We start from the raw sequence: 12,732 nt of genomic DNA on the forward strand, positions 1-12,732 counted from the left end.
ATATGGAAGTGAGGAAATCTAGAGTCAGTTCCATGGTTATGGCCTCGAGTTGGAAGTACTGGTATAAGATGATGAGTTTTAGGTAGACACAGACATAAAGAAAGAATAGATGTGGAGCGGTAGGTACACGTGCATGAGGACACACACATACTTCCTTGTTCCATCTGCTGAGATGGCCCAGCAGCAATGAGCCCACCAAGGACCCAGATCTTGGCTTCTAAATGCCATTCTTCACTAAAATCAACCAGGGCTCCTTAGCAGACCGCTGACTTCAGAGCAGAGGAAACACAAGAAAAATCTGAAGCATCTTATTATTGCAGAAAGTAAGGCAGCCCTTGAGGAGTGATGGGGACATGTCCAAAGGACACGGGAGCTGTCCTGAATCTGGGGAGACGTAAGCATTGGAATAAGTGACAATTACAGATAACAACCCATTGAATAAAAATTCAATCTACTAGTTCAAGCTGAGATAAATGACTTAATTCATAAATAAATCATGGAAATAAAAGTTCCTAAGTATAGCCAATGCCAACTAATAAATGTAGAAAAATGCTGAAATTAGAAAATTATCATTTAGCCACTATCAGAGTAATAATTCAAGCAAGATTCATATAGATGTTACAATGAATGGGTAGAAGTTTGATAAGAAACAGGATATTAAAATAGTCTTAAGCTATCTTCCTACAAAACATTTGTTACACAGTTATTAAGCAATAAGTATGGAATATTTATTAGTTAACTTTAGAGTAGAGAAATCTTAATCAACTGGTATCATATCACAGCACTGGGACAGCTCAACTGTGTGTTCCTGGTATGAACACAGCATTTTTATGTGGCGTAGATCACAAATCTCTTTGTGATCAGGCAAATCTAAATGGAGGGGCATTCTGTTAAGTAATCAACCTCTTCTTCAAAAATGACAAGGTCATAAAAGAAAAGAAAGATGAAAAAACATTCCATCTGAAGGAGACAGAAGGGACAGGACCCCAAGGTCCTGCACATGGCCTTACACTGGACGGAGGAGTTCATCTTAGCAAATGGTCAGTTTCTCAGGAAGGGCAAGAATTTCCACAGACCAGCCAAAGGTGGCAGTGCATCTGAACACTCCTTGCCCCTCCACCTCTGGCCCAGCTGCAGGGCTGTGGGCAGGAGCCAGTGAGCGACATCCACGAGGCTGCTGCTCGCGTCCTGAGAGCACACTCAGGCTTCACACCCAGGACTTCATGAGAGGCCACAGCCCCACCTGCACAAGCAGTGCACTTACCACCATGTCAGTGCAGATCACGCAACTGGCATTTAACAATGCTTTTCTGTTTGGGGACTCCACCCATTTCTGAGGGAGATTATCCTTTGGTAAGCTGTACGACATGTGAAGAGAAAGAGAGATGGATCACCTGTGGTCTCCGGTAAATCACTCTGGCACAGAAGCTGCAATGGGTACAGAGGCCGTCCGTCTGGAATGTATTGAAAACAGTGTGTAAGTCTCCCCAAGCCCACACACACAGCAAAGGAACAGAGGCCTGGCACACAGAAAGGCACCACCTGCAGAATTTCTTTTAAGAAGCGGGGAGTCGGTGGCTGGTAAAGTTCCGCAACAGGGTCATCTTCAATTACATCAATCTGCCCCACGTCTGGATGAGCGCTGAGGATGTAACAGAAGCTAGGAGGAGGCAGATGAGTTTTCTCCTGTTTAAAATGAAGACAAAAGTAGAATGTGAATGCACTGCCAAAAGACTCAAATGCGCTATTAACATAAATTGACTCTTCAACAGAGCCATCTCTGCTCACAGATGCAGACTCTCTGCAAGGTTCTTTACAGATGGGGTTGTTTCTCTCTGGACCCAGCATGAGAGTTTCTGTGCTCCTGAATTTATCACCAATTCAAGATGTCATTCTAGAAATTCAATCTCCAGATTTACTGAAGACTCCATTCACAAAGTTCTTCCCTGTGAGGCATCTAGAAATGGCATTTCTGACTGGGCCGCTGCTCCAGCTCTGGACAGAGCTACTGTGTCCGCCTGTGCCAGGAGTCAGAACCACACAAGCAAGGGGCCAGCTCTCAGCCTGGGGAGCCAAGGCCTGAAGCAGTAGCTGCCAGCCTGCTGGACAGGGTTCAGAGCAGGAAGGACAGATACTCTTCCCAATTTTGCTACCTGTGGGCAACTAGCTACCATTCACAGAGTGAGGAAGAAGGAGAGGGAGACCCCGAGCTGAGGTGAGCTAGCGGTTAGACCGATGCCCACAGATTCCGTGCACTGAGTCTCTGCTCTAACTGGTACTCAGTGGTGGTTCTACTACTGACTGAAAGGAGGCAGGGAAACCACATGCTTCTTGTTGGGTGCAAGGCTGAGACCCTCAGCGTGCAGTGGCCCATGACAATGGGGGTGGAGAGAGGTCACCATAAAGGAACCTCCAGAAGCACGCATGCGACATGGTGGAGAAGGTAGCCAGACTCCAGCCTATAAGTGAGGCAGCAGTGTGACCTCTGTCCTGGCTCACACTCACTGGATCCAGGCTTCTCAGGGGGTGTGCACTGTGTGTTTGGGGGGGTGGGGGGTGCCTCAACGCCAGGCTAACTCACAGGGCTTCTTGGGAGGTGCGCTATGTGTAGGGGTGCCTCAACGCCAGGCTAACCTCACAGGGTTTCTCAGGAGGTGCACTGTTGTGGCAGGGCAGTGCCTCAATGCCAGGCTTACCTCGAAGGCTGTGCCAGGGCCTGTTGCTTTCAGAGCTGCCCGTGGAGGCCACATGGTGTCAATCAAACTAAAAAGCTCAGCCATCCTGAAGAAAGAAGAGATGCTGATCAGTGAGCCAGTCAGATGCAGACTGAACACCAAGAAGCCAACATTCAGAATACGTGATGAAGTCAGGGGCACACACACAGACAGACAGACCTTGCAACCTGGAATGTGTAAGCTCAGGAAAGAGACTGTTCACTAAATTATCATGCATTTGATATGTCTAGAGAAAACTCTAATTCAAAAAGACACATGCACCCCAACTCTCATAGCAGCACTATTCACAGTAGCCAGGACATGGAAACGACCTAAATGTCCATCGACAGAGGACTGGATAAAGAAAATGTGGTGCATATATACAATGGAATACTGCTGCTGCTGCTGCTAAGTCGCTTCAGTCGTGTCCGACTCCGTGCAACCCCACAGACAGCAGCCCACCAGGCTCCCCTGTCCCTGGGATTCTCCAGGCAAGAACACTGGAGTGGGTTGCCATTTCCTTCTCCAATGCATGAAAGTAAAAAGTGAAAGTGAAGTCGCTCAGTCGTGTCCGACTCTTCGTGACCCCATGGACTGCAGCCTTCCAGGCTCCTCCGTCCATGGGATTTTCCAGGCAAGAGTACTGGAGTGGGGTGCCATTGCCTTCTCTGACAACAGAATACTACTCAGCCACAAAAAAGAGTGAAGTAATACCATTTGCAGCAACATGGATGGATCCAGAAATTATACTAAGTGAAGGAAGTCAGAAACAGACAAATATCATGTGATATCACTTATATGTGGAAATCTTAAGAAAATGATACAAATGAACGTATTTACAGAATGGAAATAGACTCACAGATGTAAGCAACAAACTGATGGTTACCAGACTGGAAAGGCAGTGGGGCTGGGATATATTAGGGCTTTGTGATTAACAGATACACACCACTATATATAAAACAGATAAACAGTAAGAACCTACTGTATAGGATAGAAAAATATATGCAATAAATTGTAATAATCGATAATGGAAAAGAAACTGAAAAAGAATATATATGCGTGTATGTATAACTGAATCACTTTGCTATCCATCTGAAACCATGTAAATCAACTACACTTCAATAAAAAAATACACAAAATTATGATGCATCTGCACAATGAAATATGATACAGCTTTTGAAATGTTTACACAGAAACTATTTATGGACATGGAAAGATATTCATGATACCTTGCTAAGTGAAAAGCAGACAACAAATTATAATGTCTCTCTCTGAAAGAGTAAAAAAAATGTTTTTAGTGGTTATCCGAGTAGAACTTAAAGGTGACATTTATTTTCTTCCTTTGGTTTAAGTGTTTCCTGTATTTTTCAAAAACAGATACGTTTTACTCACAGAACAAGAAAAATTACCAATATTATCTAAAATAGAGAATATAGTCAGACACGAAAAGACAAGTAGTGTGTGATTCTATTTATATGAGATCCCCAGATCAGATCAGATCAGTCGCTCAGTCGTGTCTGACTCTTTGCGACCCCATGAATCGCAGCACACCAGGCCTCCCTGTCCATCACCAACTCCCAGAGTTCACTCAGACTCATGTCCATCGAGTTGGTGATGCCATCCAGCCATCTCATCCTCTGTCGTCCCCTTCTCCTCCTGCCCCCAATCCCTCCCAGCATCAGAGTCCTTTCCAATGAGTCAACTCTTCACATGAGGTGGCCAAAGGACTGGAGTTTCAGCTTTAGCATCATTCCTTCCAAAGAAATCCCAGGGCCGAACTCCTTCAGAATGGACTGGTTGGATCTCCTTGCAGTCCAAGGGACTCTCAAGAGTCTTCTCCAATACCACAGTTCAAAAGCATCAATTCTTCGGCGCTCAGCCTTCTTCACAGTCCAACTTTCACATCCATACATGACCACAGGAAAAACCATAGCCTTGACTAGACAGACCTTTGTTGGCAAAGTAATGTCTCTGCTTTTGAATATGCTATCTAGGTTGATCATAACTTTCCTTCCAAGGACTAAGTGTCTCTTAATTTCATGGCTGCAGTCACCATCTGCAGTGATTTTGGAGTCCCCCAAAATAAAGTCTGACACTGTTTCCACTGTTTCCCCATCTATTTCCCATGAAGTGATGGGACTGGATGCCATGATCTTCGTTTTCTGAGTGTTGAGTTTTAAGCCAACTTTTTCACTCTCTACTTTCACTTTCATCAAGAGGCTTTTGAGTTCCTCTTCACTTTCTGCCATAAGGGTGGTGTCATCTGCATATCTGAGGTTATTGATATTTCTCCTGGCAATCTTGATTCCAGCTTGTGTTTCTTCCAGTCCAGCGTTTCTCATGATGTACTCTGCATATAAGTTAAATAAACAGGGTGACAATATACAGCCTTGACATACTTCTTTTCCTATTTGGAACCAGTCTGTTGTTCCATGTCCAGTTCTAACTGTTGCTTCCTAACCTGCATACAAATTTCTCAAGAGGCAGATCAGGTGGTCTGGTATTCCCATCTCTTTCAGAATTTTCCAGTTTATTGTGATCCACACAGTCCAAGGCTTTGGCATAGTCAATAAAGCAGAAATAGATGTTTTTCTGGAACTCTCTTGCTTTTTCCATGATCCAGTGGATGTTGGCAATTTGATCTCTGGTTCCTCTGCCTTTTCTAAAACCAGTTTGAACATCAGGAAGTTCACGGTTCACATACTGCTGAAGCCTGGCTTGGAGAATTTTCAGCATTACTTCACTAGCGTGTGAGATGAGTGCAATTGTGCCGTAGTTTGAGCATTCTTTGGTATTGCCTTTCTTTGGGATTGGAATGAAAATTGACCTTTTCCAGTCCTGTGGCCACTGCTGAGTTTTCCAAATTTGCTGGCATATTGAGTGCAGCACTTTCACAGCATCATCTTTCAGGATTTGGAATAGCTCAACTGGAATTCTATCACCTCCACTAGCTTTGTTCATGGTGATGCTTTCTAAGGCCCACTTGACTTCACATTCCAGGATGTCTGGCTCTAGGTCAGTGATCACACAATCATGATTATTTGGGTCGTGAAGATCTTTTTGTACAGTTCTTCTGTGTATTCTTGCCATCTCTTCTTAATATTTTCTGCTTCTGTTAGATCCCTACCATTTCTGTCCTTTATCGAGCCCATCTTTGTACGAAATGTTCCTTTGGTATCTCTGATTTTCTTGAAGAGATCTCCAGTCTTTCCCATTCTGTTGTTTTCCTCTATTTCTTTGCATTGATTGCTGAAGAAGGCTTTCTTATCTCTTCTTGCTATTCTTTGGAACTCTGCATTCAGATGTTTATATCTTTCCTTTTCTCCTTTGCTTTTTGCTTCTCTTCTTTTCACAGCTATTTGTAAGCCCTCTCCAGACAGCCATTTTGCTTTTTTGCATTTCTTTTCCATGGGGATGGTCTTAATCCCTGTCTCCTGTACAATGTCACGAACCTCATTCCATAGTTCATCAGGTACTCTATCTATCAGATCTAGGCCCTTAAATCTATTTCTCACTTCCAGTGTATAATCATAAGGGATTTGATTTAGGTCATACCTGAATGGTCTAGTGGTTTTCCCTACTTTCTTCAATTTCAGTCTGAATTTGGCAATAAGGAGTTCATGGTCTGAGCCACAGTCAGCTCCTGGTCTTGTTTTTGCTGACTGTATAGAGCTTCTCCATCTTTGGCTGCAAAGAATATAATCAATCTGATTTCGGTGTTGACCATCTGGTGATGTCCATGTATAGAGTCTTCTCTTGTGTTGTTGGAAGAGGATGTTTGTTATGACCAGTGCATTTTCTTGGCCAAACTCTATCAGTCTTTGCCCTGCTTCATTCTGTATTCCAAGGCTAAATTTGCCTGTTACTCCAGGTGTTTCTTGACTTCCTACTTTTGCATTCCAGTTCCCTATAATGAAAAGGACATCTTTTTTGGGTGTTAGTTCTAAAAGGTCTTGTAGGTCTTCATAGAACTGTTCAACTTCAGCTTATTCAGCATTACTGGTTGGGGCATATAGACTTGGATTACTGTGATAGTGAATGGTTTGCCTTGCAAACGAACAGAGATCATTCTTTCGTTTTTGAGATTGCATCCAAGTACTGCATTTCGGACTCTTTTGTTGACCATGATGGCTACTCCATTTCTTCTGAGGGATTCCTGCCCGCAGTAGTAGATATAATGGTCATCTGAGTTAAATTCACCCATTCCAGTCCATTTCAGTTTGCTGATTCCTAGAATGTCAACATTCACTCTTGCCATCTCTTGTTTGAGCACTTCCAATTTGCCTTGATTCATGGACCTGACATTCCAGGTTCCTATGCAATACTGCTCTTTACAGCGTCAGACCTTGCTTCTATCACCAGTCACATCCACAGCTGGGTATTGTTTTTGCTTTGGCTCCATCCCTTCATTCTTTCTGGAGTTATTTCTCCATGGATCTCCAGTAGCATATTGGGCACCTACTGACCTGGGGAGTTTCTCTTTCAGTATCCTATCATTTTGCCTTTTCATACTGTTCATGGGGTTCTCAAGGCAAGAATACTGAAGTGGTTTGCCATTCCCTTCTTCAGTAGACCACATTCTGTCCCCAACCAGAGCAATTCACAGACAGAAGGTAGGGGGTGGCTGTCAGGGGCCAGGGAGCCCTGGTTCAGGGCATAGAGCTTCACTTCACGAGGGTGACAGGTTCTGGGACATGCTGGTATGATGGCTGCAGAGCACTGTGAATGTACTTCCTGCTACCTAAAAACTGTAAGATGGAAACTTTTATATTATGTGGATTTTATCAGTTTTAAAAATGCCGTTTTAGTTCAAAAAAAAAACTATATATCTCAAAGGCTTCTTAGATTTTGCCCTAATTTTCAACAGTGTTAATAGATAATAATGTTGTTTACGTTATTAAAAGCTTGTGGCCTTGACAATTAATATTACACATTTTTATTTTTTTCAACATTTAATGTTGAGAAATGTACTATTTTAAATGCTTAGGATCCAGCAGTTAAACTCAGAGTTGAGAATGAGGGCCTTGGCATCACAGAAAAGGAGACTCAAAGCTTCCCTGCTGTCTTCTGGCCCCTCGCATGGATCACAGCAGAAGCGTGGTGCACAGGGCGGGGTCTGCAGCCAACACCAAGACTCTGGGTCCAAATCAAGAACAAAAGCAGCAAGTAAATGGGGACACACTGATGAAAAGTCACTCTCCCCTTCTCCTGGCAGCGGCTGTTTGTGTAGGTGACCGGACAGAGCTGGGTGACTGACCAGGGCCAGCTGAGGTTGAGAGGCGGCCACTGGATGCCGGGGGTCCCCTGGAAGCTGGGGGCTGGTGGGCCCACTGTCCTGTCTGCCCACTTCTGCCCCTCCTCCTTCCATACAGCTCCCTGAGGGATGGGCACCAAAGTGCTAGCCCAGTCGAGGCTTGGAGACCCTGTGAGGGAGTAACCAGCATTCACACAGTCTCATGTGCACTGACACAACCTCAGAGAAGAACCCTGCATAAACAGAGTCATGTGGTGCCTTTGTGTTCAGTTCGGCTTCCGTCACTCAGCACAGTGGCCTCGAGGTCCACCCAGGCTGCAGTGGCACCAGCACTCGCTGCTTTTATTGCTGAGCGCTGTCCACGGTGTGCACGTGACACAGCTTGTTTACCATTCACCTCTGAGGGACATGGGGGTTCTTTCCAGCTTGGGGCTATTAAAAACACTTGGCACAGAATTTTATGGGAATGCTGATGTTCTTTTCTCCAGATAAATGCCCAGGGGTGCAGCTGCTTGGCTAAGTATGTTCAGGTTTTAAAGGGACTGCCAACTCTGTTCCTGCAGGGGACCACACCACCCTACAGCCCTACCAGCAACATATGAGAGACCGTTTCTTCACATCCTCACTAGCATCCAAGGCTGCCACTGCTTCTCATTTCAGTTGTTCTGACAGGAGTGTGGTAATATTCACCTCAGTCATGCTGTGCTTCTACCTGAGGACAGTGACGTCAAACATCTTTCCAGGCGTTTATCTGCCATGCGATGTCCTCTTTGGAAATGTCTCTTCATGTCCTTTGCCCATTTTCTAACCGGACTGAGTGTGTGTATGTTTACTGCTGAGTCTTTAGATTTCATTATATAGTCTAAGATATAAGATTTACAAATATTTTCCCATGGTCTGTAGCTTATCTTTTTCATTCTCTTAATATAATCTTTTGCAGAGCAAAAGATTTTTATTTTGATAAAGTCCAACTTACTGATTTTTTTTCCTTTTGTGGAACACACTTTTGGTGTCTATCTCAGAACTCTTTTCTTAGTAGGTCCCAATGATTTTCTACTAAAAACTTTATAGTTTTATGTTATATTTAAACCTAAAATATTTCGTGAGGTATGAGATTGAGGTTGAGATTAATTTTTTGCCCATCCATGGGCAGTGAGCTGAGACCATCCTTCCTCCACTGAGTGGCTTTGTTTGCACTTGGTCAGGAGTCACGTGGCTGTAATCCCACAGCCCTTCCTAAGTTCTCTCCACTGACTAGTCATGCCTCCACCAATGCAGCAGTTTCTTGTAGCCATTTAATAAGTTCTGAAATTGGGTACCATTCCTCCTACTCTATCCCTTTTCAAAGTGGTTTTATCTATTCTGGTTCCTCTGCATTTCCCAATAAAGTTTGGAATAGGCCTAGACATATCTACACATTTTTTTTGTTGGAACTTTAATGGGCATTGTGTCAAGCCGATCCACTCTTCTGGGGAGAAGTAGCATCTTCACGATGTTGAGTCTTCCAATCCATGATGTGGCACATGTTTATTTAGATGTCGACTGATTCCTTTAATCAGTGTTTTGGAGTTTGCAGCATACAACTCCTGACATATTTCATTAGGGTTATGCCTAAATAGTCCTTTTTCAGCAACTGAAAATACTGTATTTTAAATTTTGGGTTCAAAGGGTTCACTGGAAATGTGACCGATTTTGAATGTTAATCTTGTATGCTGGGACTCTGCTAAACTGACTTACTCATTTTAGGAACCTTTTTGTCTTTTGCAGATTCCTTGGGATTTCTGACCTAGACCATCATGTCATCTCACAGTTTTATTTCTTCCTTTCTGATTCTTTTGTTTTGCCTTGCTTCACTGTGCTAGTCAGTCTGTTTAGTACTTTGAAAGCACTCTATATATATAATATAGATATATATATATATATCTATCTATATATATAATCTAATGTTTAACTTCCACTTTCAAACACTCTGATATGAAAAAACCCTGAGAGGACATCAAGGACAGAGAACACGACCAGGAGCACATGGAGAGTGCTGGGGTGTGATGTCAGCAACGGGACACTCACGAAGCTGGATGAAGGGCAAAGTCACTACCCTATTCCCTCAACCGCAGACAAGTTCTCTCATTCCTTTCCACTTTCTCCCTGCCCCCACTACATAATGAAACTACTCAAAGAAAGGCCGGGCAAGGACAACAAAAACTACAAACCCAGGTGAACTTGTGGAAGAAAAGCACACACGCCCCTTGCCATTCTGTGCATGTCTGTCTGAAGCTAAAGCCCTGGTTTTACCAACTGGACTGGCCATCTTGGTGAGTAAAAAGAGTGGTACAATACTACTGACTGCTATATCCATGTAACAGAGCATCAGGCCGCCATGAAAAGGGCTGAAGCACTGACACATGATCCAACACGGATGGACCTCACTATCCATGCTTCCTCACTATCCATGGTTCCTCACTATCACATGTTCAGTACGCACAAACTCACAGACAGACAGCAGATGAACAGCTGCCAGGGGCTGCTGACAGTGGTGGGGGCCGGGGGAGGGAGTGGCGGCTCATGGGGATGTGCCTCTTTGGGAGAGATTTCTGAATTAGAAATCAACTGTATTAGAAATCAGCTGTTCCTTAATTAGACAGTGATGGCATCAAGTCGGGCACTCTGACTTCAGAGACCATGCTCTGCTAAGAACACCCCACAAGTGTGGGGATTACTAAACACGTTGCAAGGTTAATCCAATGCATTTCAGGATGATATTTTTCAAATTGTAGATAGAGATACTGAAAAAATTAAGTGCTCAGAGGGTAAACTGACAAGGTTAAACAAAGCCACAAACAGACACTCCAGACAAGACAGCGGAGCTGTAAGACAGAGGAGCTGGTTTCCTCAGAAGCTAGTGAAAGGAAGAGAAACCCAGCAAAGCTGGGAAAGAATCAGGGGACATGATCTCAATACAGAGGTGGAGATGTGGCAACAGAACAGAACTTATGGTGACCGTGGTAACTGGTCACACAGCGGTGACCATTTCATGATGTATAAAAATATCAAATCACTATGTTGTACACTTGAAACTAATATTATATGTTAATTATAACCCAGTAAAATTTTTTACGTTAAAAAAAAAAAGAAAAATAAATGCATACACATCTGAAATTAAGCCTTTTTTACTATTTCTTTGTACCATCACTTAAATTTATTATATAACCATGTAAGATAAATTTATAATTTTGGAATACCTCACATTTTGCAGGAAATCTGGTAGTTAAATTTTTAAAATGTCCTTCCTAATCTTAATTCTTTCTTCAAGATTTAGGATATAAAAATATTAACTAGAGCTTCCCTGGTGGTCCAGTGGTTAAGAATCCACCTTGCTAAATCTCTTCCAACTCATTTGTTATAGTTTTAATTCTTTAAAAAGGCTACATGATATTCCATGATGTGTGTATCAAAATTAATTCAGTATTTTCTCTGTTGATAAGCGTTCATTAAAAAAAAAGTATTGATACGTTGGTGGCATTTACAAAGGAACAGAATGAAATTTACATGCTCACTTTTATATTTTTAAGTTGGAATTGTAGCATTCAAACTGGTGAACAAATGCTAAACATGAGTTTATTTTCATAAACAAAGCTATAATTACTGATTAAAAAAAAAAAAAAAAGAATCCACATTGCAATGCAGGGGACACAGATTCCAGCCCTGGTCCGGGAGGACCCCACAGGCCACGGAGCAACTAAGCCCATGTGCACAACTGCGCCCATGCCCTCCAGCACCCGTATGTCACAACAAGAGAAGTCACGGTAATGAGAAGTTTGGGCGCCACAATGACGAGCAGTCCCCACTCGCTGTAACTAGGGAAAGCCCCACGCAGCAGCAAAGGCCTAGGACAGCCGAAACACTAAGTAAATAAATAACTAACACAACTTTGGTGATTGAAGTAAGGTCCGATGCTATAAAGAGCAATATTGCATAGGAACCTGGAATGTTAGGTCCATGAATCAAGGCAAATTGGAAGTGGTCAAACAGAAGACGGCAAGAGTGAACACTGACATTTTGGGAATCGGTGAATTAAAACAGACTGGAATGGGTGAATTTAACTCAGATGACCACTGTATCTACTACTGTGGGCAGGAATTTCTTAGAAGAAATGGAGTAGCCATCATAGTAAACAAAAGAGTCCGAAATGCAGTACTTGGATGCAGACTCAAAAATGACAGAATGATCTCTGTTTGTCTCCAAGGCAAACCATCCAATATCAGAGTAATCCAAGTCTATGCCCTGACCAGTAATGCTAAAGAAGCTGAAGTTGAACGGTTCTATGAAGACCTACAAGACCTTCTAGAACTAACACCCCAAAACGATGTCCTTTTCATTATAGGAGACTGGAATGCCAAAGTAGGAAGTCGAGAGATATCTGGAGTAACAGGCAAATTTCACCTTGGAGTACAAAATGAAGCAGGACAAAGGCTAAAAGAGTTTTGCCAAGAGAATGCACTGGTCATAGCAAACACCCTCTTCCAACAACATAAGAGAAGACTCTACACATGGACATCACAGATGGTCAACACCAAAATCAGATTGATTATATTCTTTGCAGCCAAAGATGAAGAAGCTCTATACAGTCAGCAAAAACAAGACCTGGAGCTGACAGTGGCTCAGATCATGAACTCTTTATTGGCAAATTCAGACTGAAATTGAAGAAAGTAGGGAAAACCACTAGACCATTTAGGTATGACCTAAATCAAATCCCTTACGATTATA

The 12,732-nt window shown here is 43.0% G+C and overlaps 1 protein-coding gene across 1 annotated transcript in view; it reads right to left on the reverse strand.

Annotated features, from left to right (window-relative positions):
• The window catches only part of SPIDR (scaffold protein involved in DNA repair), a 277,556-nt gene that overhangs the window by 17,783 nt on the left and 247,041 nt on the right, over positions 1–12,732 (reverse strand). Inside the window, exons 12-14 of the mRNA XM_061438706.1 lie at positions 2,697–2,781; positions 1,543–1,686; positions 1,395–1,454 (exon numbers count right to left, since the gene is read on the reverse strand). Coding sequence (XP_061294690.1) covers positions 1,395–1,454; positions 1,543–1,686; positions 2,697–2,781 — 289 coding nt within the window. The remainder of the gene's footprint in view (positions 1–1,394; positions 1,455–1,542; positions 1,687–2,696; positions 2,782–12,732) is intronic.

Source organism: Bos javanicus, chromosome 14, assembly GCF_032452875.1.
Source record: "Bos javanicus breed banteng chromosome 14, ARS-OSU_banteng_1.0, whole genome shotgun sequence".
NCBI classification, from domain to species: Eukaryota; Metazoa; Chordata; class Mammalia; order Artiodactyla; family Bovidae; genus Bos; species Bos javanicus.